The 21,418-nt window shown below is 36.2% G+C and overlaps 1 protein-coding gene and 1 pseudogene across 2 annotated transcripts in view; both read right to left on the bottom strand.

Moving 5' to 3' along the window:
* The window catches only part of Ccdc90b (coiled-coil domain containing 90B), a 38,253-nt gene extending 16,844 nt beyond the window's left edge, over window positions 1-21,409 (bottom strand). The window contains exons 1-9 of one of the 2 annotated variants that reach the window (XM_003468519.5): window positions 21,222-21,409; window positions 14,699-14,818; window positions 13,466-13,569; window positions 10,138-10,239; window positions 9,030-9,071; window positions 8,871-8,942; window positions 8,722-8,775; window positions 7,642-7,756; window positions 2,673-3,018 (exon numbers count right to left, since the gene is read on the bottom strand). In XM_003468519.5, the coding sequence (XP_003468567.1) occupies window positions 2,963-3,018; window positions 7,642-7,756; window positions 8,722-8,775; window positions 8,871-8,942; window positions 9,030-9,071; window positions 10,138-10,239; window positions 13,466-13,569; window positions 14,699-14,818; window positions 21,222-21,321 (765 nt within the window). In that variant the 5' untranslated portion in view covers window positions 21,322-21,409 and the 3' untranslated portion in view covers window positions 2,673-2,962. Of the gene's footprint in view, window positions 1-2,672; window positions 3,019-7,641; window positions 7,757-8,721; window positions 8,776-8,870; window positions 8,943-9,029; window positions 9,072-10,137; window positions 10,240-13,465; window positions 13,570-14,698; window positions 14,819-21,221 lie in introns of those variants that run through there. The other variant, XM_063256377.1, reaches the window with a different exon arrangement.
* Window positions 18,342-21,155, bottom strand: LOC106027398 (protein SGT1 homolog; annotated as a pseudogene).
* Window positions 21,410-21,418: the final 9 nt, after the last annotated feature.

The following is a 21,418-nucleotide window of genomic DNA, read 5'->3' as shown; positions in this document are numbered from 1 at the left end:
GAGCTCATTATGTATGTAGCCCAGGCTGGCCTCAAACTCACAGAAATCCTCCTGCCTCAGCCTCCTGAGTGCTGAGATCAGACGTGTGTGCTACCAAGCCCAGCCTCATAATCCAGCCTCTTTAGTTTTAAATTCATTTTATTTATTTATTTATTTACTTACTTATTTATGGTACTGGGAACTGAACTAAAGACCTTGTACTTGCCAGGCAGGTGCTGTGCTGCTGAGCTATATCACGGCCTCTACTGTCTCAAATTTATATGCCAGTCTCTCCAATGAAATAGACAAGTACTCAAGCACAGGAAAATTGCCTAGCAGACGATCACTGTGGAAAAAGACAGCTTCAGACAGTAGATAGGGTTCTCAAGGGCCCAAAGGGCACTTGGAAAAAGCTCCTGAAAACAATGCAGAAACAGGAAGAAAAAGAGCACCCAGCCACCCATGGAAAGTACTGCAGCAGAAAGAAGCTTCAGCAGACCCAGCGCAGGGGTGGAGAGTAGCCTTGTGTGCAAACCCAGGAACTTGGCCAGAAACTCCTTCCACCTAGGAACAGAAGGCAGCCATTACGTCCTCCCTGTACGTTCCCTCATTGGGCAGATCTCCTATCCCTGCCAAAGCCCCGACAGGCATTTTGTGTTTAGAACATGCAGATGCTAAATTTAAAAACACCAAGGTAACTAAACCTGTATAACACTCCAGAAAAAGTCACTACAGTCTTTTATAAACTCACGCTTTTGTACCCCATGAACACTCTAGGCCAACCAGAATGAATAGTCTCACAAAGGAAAATGTATGCAGTAGACTAAAGCTTTCAGAGTTCTCTGGTCTCAGCTATGAGCAGCCTCACAGTTTCCCCTCATGAGGGTTCTTTATATCAAGAGATGTGTGTGTTCAGAATTCTTTGTCCAAATTATATGCTCCTTCTGTAGAAATCACTCCTGTAGAAAACCAAACTTCAGAAGATGCTTTTGAAAGAAAGATTTTGCAGCAGCCACTATTTCTGCTGCAGACACTGCTGTGGGCGATATATTCAACTTAGTATCAACTGACAACCAGATAGTGACACAACGGAAGTACCCCCATGGACACTGACCCCCAGCCCAAAAATTTCATTTCCCCATTGTGTCCTCGCCAGGTGGTCAGTTTGAAGCTCGGCTAAATCAATCATCCTCTCACCCCCAAGACTGACCTGAGAAGGCTTTCTCATGCTATCTGAACTTTGAAAACTTACTGCTCTGAGACCTATATGCTACTGGCCTGCAGCAAGCTCATCTCCAGTACAGGCCTCCTGATGAAGCAGCTCAGCAGCAAGTTGTGTTCCAGGTGGAATGGGACATGGACCAGAGAAAAAGTGAGACGTTCATCAATAAGACCACAGAAGCCCAGAGTGAACAGAAGGGGCAGGAGTCAGGGGAAGAGAAGACGACCACCCACTCTAGAACCTAGTGGGAAGCCTGAACCTTCTCTTACCATACAGGAGACCTGAATTCCATCCAGAGTCACAGAAGGTGGCTGTAGCTGTATCACCAGGGTATTAGGAAATGAGAGTTACATTTGCTAGGAGGCCTTTGTTTTTTTGAGATGGGGTCTTGCTATGTAGTACAGGCTTCTCTCAAACTCATGGCAAGCCTCCTGCCTCAACTTCCTGAGGGCCAGGATTAGAGGTGTGTACCACCACTCCCAGCTCAACAGGGCTTTTTCTGATTAAAGCAGCCACTCGGTTTATGGATGTATATAGTCTATGACCCCAGGAAGGAGCTCTTGAGGTAACTACTTTAGAGAGAAAGCCTGGACTCCAGAGGGATGCTGGAAGCAGCCCCATAAAGATCAGCAGCCCTCTGTGTGTGTGTGTATGGTGGGGGGTCCTGGTAGAAATCATAAGCTCTTGCTTTCTGGGATGGTGGCTATGGTGGTCCAGTCCATTTTCTACTACTGAGAACTTTTCCACTCAGACAGCTTTTCCAGTAGGCAGAGACTCACAGGATACCCAAATCATAATGGGAAGTTTCTGAAATGCATCTGACAAAGCCTTCTGAATAGCAGGCTTTGGGGCCAACTTCCTTTTCTTAAGGGATGACATTGGTCTTTTACTGGGTAGTTCTGGGAAAGTGGCTTCCTCTTGAAAGCCTTCTAGGCTCTTGAGCATCATTTGCTGAGTAAAATTTAATGATAGCCTAGAAACCAATCTGGGCCACAGCAGCCTTTTGGAGTATTCTTTTGAGTGCAGGTGGCTAAACTTGGGAGTGCTATGGACACAGACTGCATGTCTCCAGATGCTTTAGGTTTCACCCCCTTGGGCACGATATCCTCATTCAACAAGAATGACATGACATGCCTTGACATGCCTGTTGGCTGGGGGCAGAGTCCTTGGTGCTGGCTTCAGCTTCTGCAAGGGTGCCCGGCTCAGGTGACACCTTGTGTGGGATCTCCATCACTGCTGCTGCCATCTTCTGGGACCCTAGCTGCATGCCCCAAGCCCAGACTCATCTCTCTGAGCCTGCTGCCTTTACCAGTATGGGTTCTGCCACTGCTTCAGGCACTGCCTCTGTCCCTTCCCCTAGCATCACTGTTGTCCTCACCTTTTATTTTACCTTTACAAAAGGTTAACTGTGCAGTAGCTCTCAGGAAAATCAAATCTGTAAGTGTACAGACCAGGGAATAGTTTTCAAATCTGCAGCAGATATCAACAAAATTTTATTTATAAAGTTGTCCAAACACAAGAAAATTCTGGTTCCATTTGTATGAACTATCAAAAACTTAGAGTGAATGCTGCTTCATCTCAAACCAAGTTTTGGATGACAGCTTTTCAACATACATCAAGGTGAAATACCTGAAACACTTCTCTAGTCCGTATACACTTTGAATAATCCTGTAATAAGTTTCTTCAGCAATTGACAGTGCTGAAAAAAATCTCTTGTAATGTCCTAAGACGTCATTAGCAGCAATGGTGGCAGCATTAGTCCTACTTCCAGAATCTGTAAAATCCCAAAGCTATTGCCAGGCAAGTAAACACTGAGGCTATGGAAAAAAGCAAAAGAAGAAACAACATTACAGTTCATGCATTTGTGGTCATTTTGTTGAGAATAATGGAATAATATTACTTTCACATTAAATGTAGAGCTATAAACAAAGGAAATAGATTTTATACTCTATGTTTTTCATTTCCTAGAAAACTAAACTAAAGACAGAAAGGGCATAATTTATGTTAATTCTTCTTACACGTGTCCTGTATTTTAAGACACAATAAGGATGAAAATAAGGGGCCAGGGATTTAGCTCAGTGGTATAAGTGCCTGCCTGGTAAGTGAAAGGTCATGAGTTCTATCCCTGGCTCCAAAAATGAATGAAAATACTTTTAAAATACAGATAAGGCAAAATATATAAAAGTACTTAAATTCATTATTAACATTTCTTTTTCTAATTTCTTTTTCTTTCTCTTTTGGTGGTACTGAGAATTGAACCCAAGGTCTTGAACATGGTAGGCAAATGTCCAAAGCTACATCCCTAGATCTTTTTAAAAAAAATTTTATTTTGAGATGACATCTCACTGAGCTGCCCAGAGTGGACTTGAATTTGTGACTCTCCTGTATCAGCTTTCCAAATAGCTAGGATGACAAGTGTGCACCATACCTGGCTTTTATCTTATAAATGAAAATTTTTCTTTTATTAAACATTATGTAACAACATAACAAGACCCCCATCTCTTTAAAAAACTTTTAGAATTATTTAAAAAATGGGAATTTAATGAAAAATTTTAAAAAGCAAAGAGTTAGAATAAAAGTCAGAAAAAGCATAAGGCTTTTAGCTAATATACCAGCTGGTCTCTGTGTAACATTATTTTAGGTAGAAAATCTATCTGTTCTTTCAGCTTTAACAAGTTAGATTTGTGTGAGGCTTTTTAGGGACTCTCTTGTCTCCAATCAGTTTAAACAGCTACAAAAACATTTTTAAAATGGAAAATCTGAGATAAGAGATGAACTTTTAGGACTAAAAAATAAAGAAATTAGGTAAAGTATAGCTATCTAAATTACAATATATGTCTTAACTATAATCCCATTTGATTTTACTACTTAATGAAACTCATTTAATGATAAGATCATTCCTTCAATTTTAAGAAATGAGATTAGGCTTCTTTTAAGACACATAGAGAAAATAGCATAATCAAGTGTCTTGTTTTATTGCCCCTGGGAAATTATCTATTAGTTTACTAGATCTGCTACTATTTATCATGCATCAGGTGGCTTGTTAGTGTGGTGGGCAATCACATACATTACCTTATTTAATTGTAATTTAAAAAATTACAAAGTTTTTTTTGAGCATTTCTATGTATTCATTCTAGCTTGGCCTTGAATTAATTGAATTGTGACTATCCTCTTGCTGTCTCCCAAATGCTGCGATCACAGGCATGTACCATCATACCTGGCTCATCTTAATTAAAACCCAATGGGATTGGTGGTAGGATTCCCACTGACAGAAGGGGCAACAAGCCCAACGTTTTATCACTAGCAAGTGGTATAAGACTTAAGTGTATCTGATGTCAAAGCTCTATTATCCTGTGACACTTGTAGGACTCAATCTGATTTATCAATTTTTGAGCCCTATAGTGCTATTTAGGTAGTTATGTCCTTTGTTAACTTATGAGTTAGAGTTTTAGACTACTAAATGGACATCTGTTTATTATGAGGGAAGTATTTTATTCCTTTATAAGATTACATAACACAATTGTTTCTATGCTGTTTCTCTTCCAGCTTTTATTTTTTCTTGTCATTAAGGTTACTATGAAGCAACTGTAAATTGCTTTTTAATTACACATTTTTCTTTTTTATCGGTACCGAGGATCAAACTCACGACTGCCTGCTTGCAAGGCAGGTGCTTATGCCGCTGAGCTAAATCCCCAACCCCTCTGTAAATTGCTTTTAAATTTGCTGTTTATTTTTTATGGCCTGTTTAGGAGACATCCTATATGTATGTAAAATACTTAAGATAAATATGTGCTTGATACATTTTAAGCATTCTTCCTAAAACAGAATCTTTCGCATTAACCTATTTGTACAGTTTTTTCAATTTTTGCATGAAATTAATTTGTTAACCTAGAAAATTCAAGGACAAGAATTTGAAAAGAAATGTTTTTTATCTTGTTGCATTGTTGTGTGCCATTCCAAAAATAGAATATTAGGCAAAAAGGATTTGAACAGAAATTGCCATTATCTTACAATTGTCATCTTCTTGGTAATGATCCAAGACAGAACATTCAGATTACTTCCCTGAGCTTTTTAAAACTGGAACCAAGGAAAGAGGTAAATCTCTCTTAGTTGGTGAAAGTGTAATGATATGAGTCTAAAGAGGTGGTGATGTTTCTAATTCATGGAGGAAGTATGAGAAAGTGAGGCAAATATTCAGAGATATTATATAAAGATTCATCTCCACAGTTCCACAGTAAGCCAAAATACTTCTTCTAATGTCTAAGCTGGTTCAAGTTGATTATACAACACCTAAAACTAAGACAGTGACTGATACATGCTGAGACACCAAATAAGCAAAATAACCAAGACATAATTTGATAAGGATTTTTTTTCTTCCAATGAAATATAAGATCTTTGACAGCAGTCCCTACCCATCCATGATTGAATTTAGTATGTGAGTCTTGGATAAATGACAACATTTTAGGTATTAGTGAACTAATAAATCCATTCAATTAGGACACTGTCTTCCCAACTGTTCAACATTCTGGCTTTCTAAAAGGCTTTCTTAAAAAAGCAGTATGAAGAAGAATTTGGAGAAGGATGTGGAAAGAAAAGCACATCAGTATTGTTGTTTCCAAATCCTTCATGAAAAAGATGAGGAGGAGGACTTCAGAAAGTATTTTTTCTAAACAATGACTAACTTGCTAACTTTTTTTGCTACTGAAACTAAATCTGTTAGGTTGTACCTGGTATACCCTGCTCAAGGAAACCTTTCTAGAGATCCTCACTATCTTCAAACTGAGGATAAAGGAGATTTTGTTGTTAACCAAATATTGATTCTTTAGGTAAATATTTTGAAGGAAGCTCAGCGGAATTTGAAGCCCTCCTTAACTTGTGTTGCTTTGGAACTGATCTTAAAACAGGGAATAAATACTTCAAGCTGCAATGTTTTGAAATTTCCCTGGGCATTAGAATTGAACTGAAGGTCGCTAGTTCCAGAGATTGGTTAGAGTAAAAGTTTGCAAAACTTGTTTTAATCTTACAATTCTCTCTATAAATAAATCTTAAACAGAAACCTAATTTTTAAAAGATAAAAACTGAGCTTTCTTTTTGAAGACAGGAAGAAGATATGCATCAGCTGAAAGTTGGAACTAATTTTTCAACTCTCCTGCTACTCCAATAACCATGATGATTGCCCAGACAACCAGGGAAAGATAGATCAGCAATTTTATTTTGGATTATAGTTCATTAATACACAAATTCAAAATATGCCTCTTTTTGATCTGATTTTAAATATGCACAACTTTTTATATATAAATAGTAGCTGAAGGGTATAATGATGTATACATGTATATGAAAAATTAGTAGAATGCTTGTTAGTAGAAAGTTAAAACAGGCATTTTTATACATTGGAATACTATTCTATCTAATAAAAAAGTCAATATAAGTATTGATATTGAAAGGGTTAAGACATTTAGTTATATTTTCAAAAGTTGTGGAGATAAGCATGGTAGTATACACTTGTAATCCTAAGACTTGAGAGGCTGAGGCAGGAGAATTGTTGCAAGTATGAGGCCAGCATGGACCGTCTCAAAAAAACAGAAACAAAAAAAAGAAAATAAACTGAAAAGCTAGTTGTAGAGTGAACCATAATGTTATAATCTAATATTTATATATAGAGGAAAAGATTGCCTTTATAAATATACATTGGAGGGGTTTGGAAGGCTTTTACTGATTTTGATTTATACAAAATATATTACTTTTATAAAAAGGGAGGATAAATGCCACTTGACTATTGCATTGTTTCTAACTCACTGGGTGCCTACAATTTATAGGGCAGATGACTGCAGAGGAGTGACAAATCTAATTTTTCAGTAGTATCCGTGCTTAGATGATTCAGTGGGATATTTCCCACTTCCCTCTGCTTGCTATGTTTTAGACCTTTTTCTTAACCTCATTTAAATCCTTAGAGGTACATATGCAGTAAAAAGAAAAATTTTTGGTAGTGCGTGCCCATAAATCCCAGGTACTCAGGAGGCTGAGGCAGGAGGAGCCCAGCTTCAAGTTCAACTTTATAGCTTAGCAAGACTGTGTCTCAAAATAAAAATAAGGGCTGGGATGTTTCTTAGTGGTAGAGCAGTGGCCTAGCTTATATGATACTCTGAGTCTGATCTCCAGTGCTGAATTTGTTTTTCATTATGGAACACTTAGTTTATTCTTGCATCACTTTGTACAACAGTTTATATATGTTTCTGATTTTCATATGCTTTTTCTGAGTTGCTGAGTTGACTGGTAAATTTGTATCTTGAGACTGGAACTTTTTCCACATACTGTAGGGACAGACTAAAGGAACCTCGTTAAGCTCCTTTTCCCCCTGTACCTGCATGGTTACCTTGAGAGGCAGGAAATAACAAGTCTGAAAATTAAATGACAGCACTTCCTTTCTCTGATAGTCTTACCTGCGAGATAACGAATTGTCTCAAGTTTGTTAGACTCCATTAGTGTTTTTAAGGAAGCAATTTCAGCGTCAATTTTATTACTGGTCTCTGAAATAACACTTTTGATTTGGGTATCCTGTAGTAAATAAGGATAAATATAAGAATGAATGTTCGCCTATGTATTATTGTCAAAAACATTTACATTAGAAACCCTCACTTAAGTGCTAAGTGCACATTTCAGACTACATTGGGTGGGTTTATTGAAGAAAAGCAGTAAAAGCAAAATTGTATTAAAAATACTAAAGAAACATTGCAAACTGAAAAATTACATTCTTCCAATTTTTATATTTAGACGTAACTGCTTAGGATAATCACATACTGGGTATATTCTACTAAGTTTCATAAGATATTTGAGACCTAAATAAATAAGATGAAAAATTATGCAATATTTTCTATAATTCCTGAACTATCACTTTATGTTTGTAAGTTCCTTCAAATGTTATGTTTAAGCTTTAAACATATTTGGCAAGGGGCTGGGATTTAGCTCAGTGGCTTAAGTGCCTGCCTGGCAAGCACAAGGTTGTGAGTTTGACACTGGGTGCCAAAAACAAAACAAAACAAAACAAAACATTTGGCAAAAGAAAAAAACTCACCCATTTTATAGTATGAACTGGGACCAGTAGTAAAAGGAGTTGGCAAATGTCCCCGAGGGACATCACTGAATGTGTAGGAGATGGAGCTAACAAATCAATTGTGAAAACTCTGATTCCCTTGTTTACCTCTTTTCTCTGGCCAATAAGAGAAGAGGACCTTTAATATGACAAACATGAGCTTTTCTTTTGTTAAATACTAAGCAAGATATTAAAAAGCCAAATGGCTCTTAAACAGTTTTTTAAAAAGTAAGCTATGTGGAAAGCTTGATTCTTATTCCAAGGATCACAGTTCACATATAACCATCTACTTGGGAGCAGCCTCCCCAGAAGTGCTGGCTAACTATAATACCTGTAAGGGAACTATGGATGCTGCAGGACTTAAATTCAGATTATAAACTGACACACAAACAAGGATGTATGGAAGAGAAAGTTCTACATGCTATCTTACCTTTCTGGTAAATTCTGTGGTTGCTTCCATAAGTTGCTTTTCTTGATCTGTAAACTAAAGAATATGAAACAGCAAGAAGTTATAAAAAAGATTAAAAAGAATCAAAAAGGAGCAAGTAATCAAGAAAGCACATTTAAGAAGCAAACTACCATATCTGTTACTCTGCTCCTTTCCAGGTTGATGTCCAGTTTATTATCTGCTCTGATTCGGCTGGTTTCATGCTTTACAAAAAAATGAAAAAAATTTTAAGTAATTGATCACGTCACATGAAATGTTCTGAAATTAGTAAGCAGAAAACTTTTACTTACTATCAGTTGTTGTTTAACTTGATCTAACTCAATTTTCATTTTCTAGGTATAAGAAAGATCACAGGCAATTAACACTAAGCAAAAATATCTATTATGATATTATTTATTTGGTACTAGGGATTAAACTTACAATCTTATGCTTGCCAGGCATGTACTTATGCTGTACTTATGTGCTAAATACCGGTCCTATAATTTTCTTAAAAACTTAAAAGATTAGCACATTTTGGGCCTTTTAAGGATCTCTATTACAGAATCTAAAAATAGCTAAAAGAACAGGCATTAAATTCAGAAAAAAATTCTTATGAAGAAAACATTAGACAAAGCATTTGCTTTGTTATTCTTTAAAATTATTTGATTTTCTGAAATTAAAAATATTTAAGCTATATTTTAAAAATATTTAAGCTGTATTTATGTGAATAACATCTTAAATTTCTGATTTAATTATGGAAACACATTTTTCTCTTAAGTGACAAAGATAATTAGTATAGGCTCAAATACAATGGAAAAACCATTATTTTCAGCTTTGCAAACATTATATGATTAGCTATAGAAAAATTTGTTTTTGGTACACTGGGGATTGAACCCAAGGTTTGTGCACTGAGCTACACTACATTCCTAACTCTTTTAATTTTTTATTTTGAGACAGGATCTTGCCAAATACTTAAGTTACATGAACTTTAAATCTTCTTGTGTTAGTCTACAGACTGCTGAGATCATAGATATACCCACCATGCCTGGTTTATGATACAAATTTTATATACTATATAGAGCTCACAGATTTTCCCTTTTGTGTGATTTTTACATTTATACAATATAAGTCTTATTCTTCAGTATATAAAAAATATGTGATTTACACATAAAAATTAGGAATGGTGGGTCTGGGGATTTAGCTTAGTGGCATAAGTGCCTGCCTTGCAAGAAGGCAGTCGTGAGTTCGATCCCTGGTACCGATAAAAACAAAAAAGACCGAAAAAAAAAAATTAGGAATGGTTAAACTAGTTAACTGTTTTATTAGTAACCACATGCAGTTATTTGGTCTTACTATCTTATTCACCAAGTAGCATACTTGTAAGATCAGTTATAAGTAATAAATTAAAATCTATGTCACCTCATTCTCTGCTCTCAGATTTGCAAATTCACTTTTTTCTAGGATGACCATATCTTTCCTGATAGAATCCAAATGAGCCATTAGCTGTTGAACTGTTATTTCCTGAAAAAACAAAAATCAATCTGTGATTTATATAATGTCACCCTTTTATTTTTGGATTCTTTTCATAAAATTTAGATAATGTCAAGACAGTATAATAGAGGGAAAAAAGAAGTAAGTTATCATGTACAGGTACAAATTCTCTGTGATGAATGTGATCATTATGTAGATCTAAAATGTACCAATAAAATCTGATTGGAAAAGAAAAAACAGTATAAAATATGTTGCTTGATGAAGTAAAAAATGAAACTTACATATAGTAAATACTAAAATAAAAATGAGATTCAATTAAGAAAAAATATTTTCGTATAGGAAGAGAAATAAAAGTCTAGGTCATTTGGGAAGAATCCCAATAAAATACTTACTCAGACCCTAGGAATTCCTCAACCATAATAAGTAACAGAGGCAAGAACAATTTCTTAGTCTTCAAAAGAACTAGAATGCACACACCTCCAAAAACAACCTTTAAGGTGAGACATTCTTTTAAAGCAGAGTTTAAAAGCGTTGAGTGTGGAGTTAGGCTGTCTAGATCTGAATCTAAACTTTGTCACTGCTCTAAGACTTTGGACAAGTTATATAAATTATTTGGTCTCCTCACTTGTGAAGTGTAATCAACAACAATACCTACACTGTACAGAGGTGTTTTGAAGATTAAATGAGATAATGTACATACTTATAATGCTTAAAACAGTTTTTCAGCACATGGTTAACAGCCAATAACTAACTGTTAGCTCTTGTTACATTAGGGAATTAGGGAAGCTAACAGGTGAAGCAGAACAGCCTCTAATTTCAAAATTCTGATGCAGAGCAAGTTTTGAGGTAATTACTAATCCTATCATAATACAATGTTTTTAACTGTGTGTAGCAGACATCCATAACATTTATGTTTTTCCTAACCCTCACATATTATTGAGACAGGTTCAGTCTTGTTTTTGTCTTTTTCAGACAGAGTTTCACTATGAAATTCAGCCTGGCTTTGAACTCACGTTGCAGCCCAGGCTGGCCTCGAACTCATAGCAATCCTCCTGCCTCAGCCTAGGTTCAATTTCTTTTATCTAGTTCCGCATGGAATGTTTATGAGAATTAGCTGAGAAGTTATATAAATGTGGCTAGCAGTCTGTTCCCCCTAAGTATCATTATAAAGGAATTCTATGAAACTACACATTTTTATGCCTGAAACTACATAGGAAAGAGTTGCAAATATAATTTCAGATTTCTTGTGGAGACTGAGCCTTTGAAAGTAAGAGACTGTACAGTGTGGTTCTAATAGCTTTTGTGTGTGTGTGTGTGTGTGTGTGTGTGTGTGTATGTGTATGTGTGTGTTGGTACTGAATATGGAACCTTGAACACAGGCCTTCTCAGGGAGCTATATTCTCAGCTTTTTTTTTTTTTTTTTGTGATAGGGTCTCACTAAGTTTTCTAGGCTAAGCTCAAACTTATGATCCTCCTGGCTCAGGCTCATAGAGTGCTGGTATTACAGACTTGTGCCATTAGGTCTGACTTAAGAGCCTTTTCCTTTCTTTACAAAAAAAACAAAAACAAAAACAAAAAACTTCATGGTTCTTTTAAATACAGCTTGTGAATCAAAAAACCTATGATACAGCACAGGTATCTATCCTCAAAACTTTAAATGGAAAGATATAATCAATCATTAGGCAAACTTACTGTATGATTCTTAGAATGTTAAGTTTTAAAAAATTTCTAATGATTGTTGTAACTTATGGAGCCATCAGAGATTGAGCAGAATTCAGCCTCTTCCAAAGTGATCAAATAGGTAGCTTGTTTTCCTGCTAGTCTTGGCCTTAGCTCCATCCTTAAAAAGACATCATTGTGCCTTAGACTATCCTAGACTGTTTTTTTTTTTGAGACAGGGTTTCACTCTGTAGTTCAGACTGTCCTTGAACTCAACAGGTAGTCGTGAGTGGCCTCAAACTCTCTGAGATCCTTCTTGTCTCAGCCTCCCAAGTGCTGGAATTACAGGCGTGTGCCACCACTTCTGATTGGAGATGGGACTGTAATGGAGTTAGTCAAGAATGGAATGGGAATTTAACCTCACACACCAGTAATAATAATAAAAAAAAAAACAAAAGTTTAATAGTGATACTCTACATCTATACCTGTATTTTATACATTTTATACATAGGATTAAAGGTCATGGTAGCATAAAGATTCCTCAAGCCTAAAATTTTAAGAGTAAAGTACTGAAAAGGTCAGTAGTTTTTATGCAACTATTTGAGACTAGATCAGAACTTTGGGAGAATTAATTAAATGCTTTGCTTTTTCCTTAGTGGATTTACTTATCTAGTATGACTGAAGAAGTTAAGCTAAAATAATGCATACACAAATTTAAAGGTAAGTTAAATATAGGGGATGAGTCTTTAAAATATCTAATTAGAGATAATCTTTAAATATCTTTAAAAGCTTTTGATGCTGAAAGTGATGACATTTTATACAACAAATTCTAGTTTTATGCAAGGAATCCTAGTTTTTCTTTTGTACTTTGAAATATTTATATGAGGAAACCTTAATTTGAAAATTTAAAATAAAAAATAAGCATAGGAAGAAAACATTTTTAAGCAGATATTTCATAACAGACATGAATTATTCTAGTCAAGTTTAGTTAGCTTATTCTGTCCTTTATATACAATTACTGCTTTTTGTCCATATCACAACAATGTGAAATCTCTTGCAAATTACCCAATCTCTCTCAGCCTATCTTCAGTGGCAAACTAGAGTTCTGCCTACTTTTCGAAGTTGTTAGATTACACAATGAAAATTAGCAGCACTGTGCCTTTTACATCTTCTTTGTAAATGTGTTGATTGACTTTAAGGATTTATATATCCAGTTTTTAATCTTAGCGAAGCAGTTTCTGAGATCTTCCCAACCACAGTCCTTTCCATGAATCACAACAGGCAAAAGACAGCAGTAAAATGGGTCATGTGAAAGAAAGAGTAGCTCTTCAACTGTCATGGGTTTTCCAGGGAGAAGAAGTTATTTTACTAACAATCTGTTACTATCTCATACAATGAAAGGTATGGCAAAATTCTGTTCCATGACCATAATTTTACTAAGACTATTCCAAAAATTCTTAAATTTCTGTAGCTATTGACTTTATTAAGGGTCTTTCCTTTCCTGGCTTCCCTTCCTTTTTCTTCTCATCCCCACCCCCATTCCTTGAAAAAGAACATCTAATGAAACTGTCAGAAGTGACAAACATGAATGTACTACCTGTTGTGCTTGAGTGACCATCTCCTTATAGATAGTGTCCAGGCTGACATTTGACAAAGTGGTTAATGCTGATACAATTGTTTCCGCTTGTGCTTTGTCAAATCCTATAAACCACAAATAAGTATTTATATTTTAAAAATATAAAACATTGCACATCCTTATCAGGGTAGCTAGAATAACTTTCCACTTTCCTGGACATTTGATTCTTATACCGTCTGAAAAAGACAGTAACATTAAAAACTGATAGATAATGCTGCTGCTCTCTAAAATTATTCCGTCATTTTAATTACTGATATACTTCACACACCTATAGAAACATTGGGTATTACTAGTGTTTTATTTATTTCTTTTGGTATGGGTTGTGAACCTGTGGGCTTTCATGCTGAGCCACATTCCAGGGTCTTTTTTTTTCTTCAGACAGAATCTTACTAAGTTGTTAAATTGCCCAGAGTGGGCTCAAACTTGTTATCTTCCTGTTTCAGCCTCCCAGGGTGCTGGGATTATAGGTATGCATCATCATGCTTAGCTCTTTGCCCACTTTTCTATCAAACTGCTGAATTTTTTTTAATTGATTCCTAGAAATTCTAATTATTTAGCTTTTTATCTATCTGGAATTTCAGTAAGGGATCTGTTTTTTCAATGGATAGTCATTTATCACATCATTTATATTTAATGACTGTTTAAATCATTATATTTGTTACATTTAACAACTATTTGTTTCCCTATTTTGTAACACTTTCCTTATTATATGCTAAATTCATGTATATGTCTCTAATTACCATTGTTTTATTAATCATCATTCCTGTTCTTGTCATATCACAAATTATCATTGGAATGATATTTTGTGCTTATATTTTGGTTTAATTCTTGAATATCTTTACTTCCAGAGCTCACTATCACCTTAGTTATTTTTACTTAATTGGAATCATTCTGCACATATAATTTTATACAATGTTTTTTATTAACATATCTTGAGCATTTCTTATATTCTTCAAGCAAACAATTTTTAAGGGCTGTGAAATATTCCATTGTATGGATGGCACTTCTATTTAAATAGTTACTCCTTAATTGTTCATAATAGCAATACTCTCTTGAGTGGGTATTAGGAATGTAATTAATTTTCTTCTTTCAAGAAGTAGTACTCCTATTGTTGCCCCCTCATTGATGTGTTTTCAAATTTTGTTTTAGTTATTTTTTCCTTGAAAAATAAAAAGTAGTACTCATTTTTCTTACCATGAGTTTCTAAATCTTGAACCAATGCATGAGTATCAAAAGTTAATTTCCTTTGTTCTAAAGGAGTTATGTCCACTGGCCTGCTATCATATCCTCCTTTGCTTGTGGTGGTCAAGAAATCTGAAAGGAAAAGAAAACACTGGGTTCTTTTTTCTTGTAATAACTAACTGAGGTATTGCACTTTGGTTCTAAAACATTTTTTCCCATCCATTTATATACAGTTCTAGCTCTTCTTAATTTCTGTAATCTCACACAAATTCATTCCTTTGAGCCACCCCCCCCCCTTTTTGGTACTGGGGAATGAACTAATGATCCTGTGCTTGCCAGGCAGGCGCTTATTACCACTGAGCTAAATCTCTGGCCCATTGAGCCCCATTTTTATCTGGAAAGTCTCAGGCATTATTCTGTACACAGCAAATGCTTAATACTTTATTCTTTCAATATTCAGAAATATTAAGAGTCCAACTAGTGGGACTCCTAGGGAAGGGAACCATGCCAAGGGAGGAGCAGAGGTGCACTAGGGTCCCATATGACTATATATGCATGCATGGAAATGTCACAGTGAATCCCATTAATCTGTTCAATTAATGTGCTAATTATATATTAGAAACAGCAAAATGTGCAATATTTAAAGTTGATCTGAATTCACAATATGATATATATAAAATGTTTTGGACTTCACTATCTCATTACTAGAGAGCAGAAACTCCCTAACTCATAGAGCTATGAAAGCTTTACACCTGTATTTTCACCCAAAGTAGCTTTCCATGATCCTGTCTCTTACATGTTCACACAGTTTACTTCCTACACAGTTCTCAGCTCTGCAGAAAATAGATGCTAAATAATCTAAGCATCAGCTCTAAATTCAAATGAGGTACAATTTTATTAAAAAATTCTATTTGAAGAGATTAGAAGAAGCAGTTATAAAGGTGGAGTAACTTCTTTTTTTTTTTTTTTAATTTTTATTTAAGGAGAAAAGAAAAGAAAGAAAAAAAAAACAGTGAAGGGGTACAAGTTATACAGATTTACAGAATAAAAAAATGCGCAGTAGGAAATCACTAGTTAATGGATTACATATTGCCATCTTAGAAATAATTGTTCAAGTCACAAAATTAAAGCTTGTAGAGTGGACATTCCACCAATGATACTGCAAACAGTTCTGTTCAATGATCCAATAAAACTCTGTGATATCATTTTCTATCTTATACTTTTAAATATACATGCAGTTATATAGTTTAGAGCACTTTCTTTTCCTCTCTTTTGTACAGTGACTATTACACATTTTGGGTTTCATTGCTCCCACGGTTCTTGTTGCTTTTTTGGAAGAGAGTAAAACCAAATGTGACATAATAGAACAGAATCGGTCAAGTCAAAAGGGTGGACATAATAGATAATATAAAAAGCACATATTAGTACAATGCTAGCATTCTTTTTGGCTTAAGTGGCATCTAAAAGGATTAAAAGATTTGCCTTTGTCAAAGTCAGACCTTAAATCGGAGAGAAAACGAAAAATGAGAGGAAAAAGGTACAGATTTCACTAGAAGTTCCAGTAACAATTACATGAGGAGCAATGCTTTGGTATCTTTAGTTTTCTATTCCTGATAAAAAGTTCATTCATTCATTCATTTTAAAATCTTTTCGAGACAGTGTTTCATTATGTAGTTCAGACTGGCCTTGAACACCCACTGATTCTCCTACCTTAGCCTCCTGAGTGCTGCAATTACAGGTGTATGCCACCATGGTCAGCTAGAAGTCCATTCTTTTATTTGGTGTTTAGAGAAAATCAGTAATAGAAGATATTTTACCGTTTTCATACCTCTTATTCAGTTATTAAAATTCTATGTATGAGGAAGATTGAGGCTCAAAGTTAAGTGATTTGTCTCAGATCTTATGGTCTCATATACAGATACATTAGTATTTCTCCTGACTTAACATTGAACAGCTCACAAAGATCAGCTTTCTATTAAATTTGGGTTAAGGAAGCAAATATCCTAATACTACCAACAAATCTTTGCAGAGTATAACTCCCCTCAAGTCTCACTATGGTCTCTGGCCCTCTATTTCTTTTTGTATTGGGGATTGAACTTGTGACCTTGTGCTTGCCGCACAGGCGCTTATGCTGTTGAGCTAATGGTCCTCTATTTTTATGGGCTCTCTGATTTTAATTTCACAAACATGTTTTCTTTTTTTAAGGACTTTTGCTCAGTTCCTGTTCAGGAAGCTTTTTCTTTGTTTGCTCATATTTATCCTTCACAGTTCAGTCCAGCTTGCCCAGACTTGCTTTTAAGTTGTTTCTGCTTTAGTGTACTGTGTAATATTCTTTTGCAACATCCCTCAGGATTTACACACTTATATGACTCTTAATTACTTCCTTAATAGACTACTGTCATTCAACTATTACCTTCAGGCTACCACCTTTTTCTAAATAGGTTTAGCTAAAAAAACAAAAAACAAAAAAATCTGGATAGTTTTATTGAACACTGCTTGTTTATTTATGGATATCTAGGGTCACTTTTATGTTACAAAAGTAGAGTAAGTAGTTGTAATTGACCATGTCTCACAAAGCCTAAAATATTTAATATTTGATTCTTGAGCTAATCACAAAGTCATTAAGATTAGGCACATCTGTTCTTGTGCATCATTGAATCACTAACACTTAATCCAATTCCAGATGCTCCTACTGTTGAGTGAAAGGCAGTGTTTGGCATTATGCATATTGCAATAAAAAAAGGTTTTGTTTCATTTGAAATACTTTACTGTTGCTCAGGCTAAACTGGTATCAAATGATCCTCCTGCCTCAGTCTCTACAGAAGATTACAGGTGTGCACTATCATGTCTGATATAAATATATATATATATATATATATATATATATATATATATATATTCCCATGAGGGAAAATAAAGGACCATCTGCCCCTCTTGGAAAATAGTGGAACAAAAGTGGCATTTTATTTTTTAGAGACAGGGTCTTGTTATATACCTCAAGTTGGCCACAAACTTGTGAGACCCAACTACCTCAGCCTCTTGAGTACTAGAATTACAGATGTGCACCACCACACCTGACAAGAGCAGCTCTTTATAAAACCTTTTTTTTTTTTTGGTCTTTCTGAGACAGGGTTTCACTGTACAGTTCAGGCTAACCTTAAACTCACTGGGTAGTCCGGGCCAGCTTCACACTTAAAATGACTCTCCTGCCTTCCAAGTGCTGGCTCTAAAACTATTTTAAAATTATCCAGATAACACAAACAGAATGATCAAAATTCACCAAAAGTACGGGATGTCTTTGCTTTTCCCATCTTACTCTTTATGTACCATGGGCTTGAGAAGAGGTGAGACTACTTTAGGATATGTGGAACATTTATTTATTCCTCATGTGTCCTCAAGTATTCATGTGTTACTTCAAAATTCTTAGTAAGGTAGGTGCTGAGACTCTTTCTGGCAGGACAGGGTGGGGGACTGTGTTCAGTCTTCTTTGGGTGTCATGCTCACTATCCTGACATCCTATGACCATGCTGACTTACTGGAACTCCTTAAAAATGAGTATTTGCAGGCATATTAGAAGGAAGAGGGGCTGAGAATATAGCTCAGCAATGCAGTGCCTTTCTGGTGAGCTCAAAGTCCTGAGTTCCATTCCCTGCACAAAAAAAGAAAGAAAAAAAAAGAGATGGCAACAGTGTTTTCATCTCAAGGTGGAATGTTCTTACTACCTTGTTTCCCAAACTTAAACATCTGTGTAAAGTCCCAAACCTTCCTTTCAATGTTACATATTTTGATTCTTTGATACTATGTGTGTATGTGTATCTTTAGAGTGAGAAACTCAGTTTTAAGACTTAACCAGTTTAAAAGCTGTAATTTGGCATACTGGATTTGAACTGGCCTATCTTGCCCCATGCTGTGCCCTTTGCTGGAAAAGACATTTTACTTTTTTGGTGACAGCAAATTAATTTAGTATTTTTCCCATTCCATATCATCAAGAGGGTTGATTTCGACTTTTACCTTTCACCTACAGCAGACCAGTTGGTGCTCAAAACTGTACCACCAGATCCCAATAATGATTTGTTCATGGAACATTTGACTTCATAAGAGCCATCTGAATAGATCTGCTCAAATAATTTGTTTAAAGCTGCATGTCCCTCCAACCCCTCAATCTTCTTTGATCTCGCCAACCAATTTACCCCAATTTCCTGTATAATGAGATGATGATGGATATAGGTTCTTTACATCTGCTATGAACTGTTTGGACATAGCACATCCCCTTGTCTCTCTAGCTTTTCCCGTCTTACAGCCTCTGGCTTTTTTAATTTCATTCTTTTGTTGAAAGTACTTTAAATGTGCTCTGTTCTGGTATTACAGGATGAAGCAATCTGTTTCAAATTGTAATCTTCTCCAGAAAAAAGTTTCCGTTTCTGAAAATTCCACATTTACATCATTCTTCTGAACATTCTTAATCGTGTTATAATTACTTGAGACTGTTTGATATCAGTCATACTTGATTTCTAAGTCCTCGCCTCAAATTCGGATCCATTCTGTGCTTCTTGACCTCTTTTAATCCAGACAATAAAATTAGCATCTGCATGATCTAAGTTCTGTCCTGTAAGTTTCTAGAGCAGCAGCATAGTTTTTTCCATGGTATTCACATATCCCTTTTTTCAGCTCAGAAGTGGTATCATTGAGGTTGAGTTTGAGAGAATTTTTTGCATCAGCAACATCGTCAACTGAAATTCTCAAGGAGAAAGTGACAGTACACTCTTTGACAGTAACACCTCTGGTTTCTGTTCCAAAGCTTTAGTTGGCTCCTTTAAGGCTGCCTGGGGGTCCTCATCAATCAGACTATCTGAGAAGCTCTGGACAAACCACTGGGCACCATTCCTAAATTACTGCTACAGTGGCCTGAGACACTGCCACCACAGTTACCAGCTCCACTGCTGCCACCGTTCTACTTTTGAAAACATGTAAAATAGTATCTCTATTAAATCGAACTTCCAAGTTTTATATAAATTTACTTTTAACTTATAGCTGAAATACTTTAGTAACATGGCTGGTTATTTGTCAAGAATCCTAAAACAAGGTATTACAACATATATTCTTTTACATATTAACCTGACATGTGCTGTGCTAGGTGCATCAGAATTACCAAGATTTGTATAAACTAAAACAGAGATACCTCAGCCCCACCCTTGTAAACTAACTCGGAACTTCCAGGATAAGACTTGAAAATCTGTATTTTAAAAAACACACTGGTTCTGATCTGCTAAGTTTGAGAAGTAGTAATAAGCTAGGAATATAGTGCTACTGGGTATAAAATTTAGGAAAGGAAAAAAAAAAATCACACTGCTGTCCTACATCTTCATTCATTTACCTTTAATAAAGGGAACTGGGACTGGTTGATAAGTAAGCTCTTTCCATGGGTCAGAGATCACATTCCTTGGTTACTGTTACTATTTGGCAAGTTTAAACTACTAGCATACAATATTCAATCCTTGTTCAGTGAGGAGGTCACTAAGTCATAGGGGAGACTTAAGGTTTTTGATTCAATAAGTATTTTAAAGTATTAAAATATCTAATACTTACAGTGATGTATTTTCCAGTATGATACATATTTTAAGGTTCTCTAAAAATGTTCATCTTTTTTAGGGGACTGGATCTATGTAGTTTAAGCTGGTCTTGAACTTAGGCAATCTTTCTGCCTAGGCCCCCCCCAAATACTGGGATTACAGGGGTAAACCATCACCTCTGGCCATTTTATATTTACATTTGAATAAACAAAATACATCTCCAAAAGTTTGCAATGATAGATTGAGATCTGGATGATTTCCGAATGTTCAAAATAAAATGTAAGCTGTTTTTGTACAGCCCATCACAATTTGCATGTGTGCTGAGCACCTAAACATGTAACCGGATCTTGTGGTTGATCCTGACAGCTAAAGAGCAACCTTACAAATGGAGGATCAGTAAGTGCAGTCTAGACTGTGAATAAAATGAAACAATTAGCAAAACAGTACGAATAATGTGGATGGGGAGAGATTATGTCTGGGTTTACTGAATACCTGTAGGTTACTAAGTGATTGCAGAGGATTTAGGATTAACAGCCAGGAATAAAGCCGATCTAATCTGAAATGTGTGATACGACCAATGTGCCTGGACTGCTGAGCAGAATTAAGTATCAGTCTAAATCTGAACAGGCAACAAATAAATGAAGACACCCACATAGAATGCTTGGTTCGGCAGACCTGAGATTACTGGCCTCACATGACGGATAAAAAGGACTCGGAAGAAGCCAAGAGCTAAATCCGGGACCTTTAAAGGTTTGCTCTTCAAAAAGGAAAGTAGTTCTCTCCCCAGGCCTCTTACTCTGCCCGGGTCCCCAGGGCAAACCACGGAGGCTTAGGGAGGCGGTCCTCGGGTAGCCAGCGAAGCGTGGTCCGGGGAGGGCGTGACGCCTTCGCGCCTCCATCACGACCCACCGGAATCGTCTCCCTAGGCAGTACTGGGGCACTGGTGGCAGGACGCTTTGCCTCACCTCTCCGCAGAGCCGGCGAGAAACGCCCGCGCGGAGTTGAAACCCAGCGGCCCGTGGTGCCATCGGAGCGCAGAAGGCGCCAAGCCCAGCGACTCCTCATGTTCTCAGCCTTCCGATGGGCAGGAGGAAGCGGAAGGCGGGCGACACTGTGCTTAGGATTTTGGGTAAGGTAGTTCCACTACCATGAGGATGCCGGG

Source organism: Cavia porcellus, unplaced genomic scaffold (genome assembly GCF_034190915.1).
Source record: "Cavia porcellus strain 051 isolate PalLab524CR breed Dunkin Hartley unplaced genomic scaffold, mCavPor4.1 scaffold_9, whole genome shotgun sequence".
NCBI lineage: Eukaryota > Metazoa > Chordata > Mammalia > Rodentia > Caviidae > Cavia > Cavia porcellus.
Note: the sequence above shows the minus strand (reverse complement) of the source record. Positions and strands in the feature narration are given on the sequence as shown.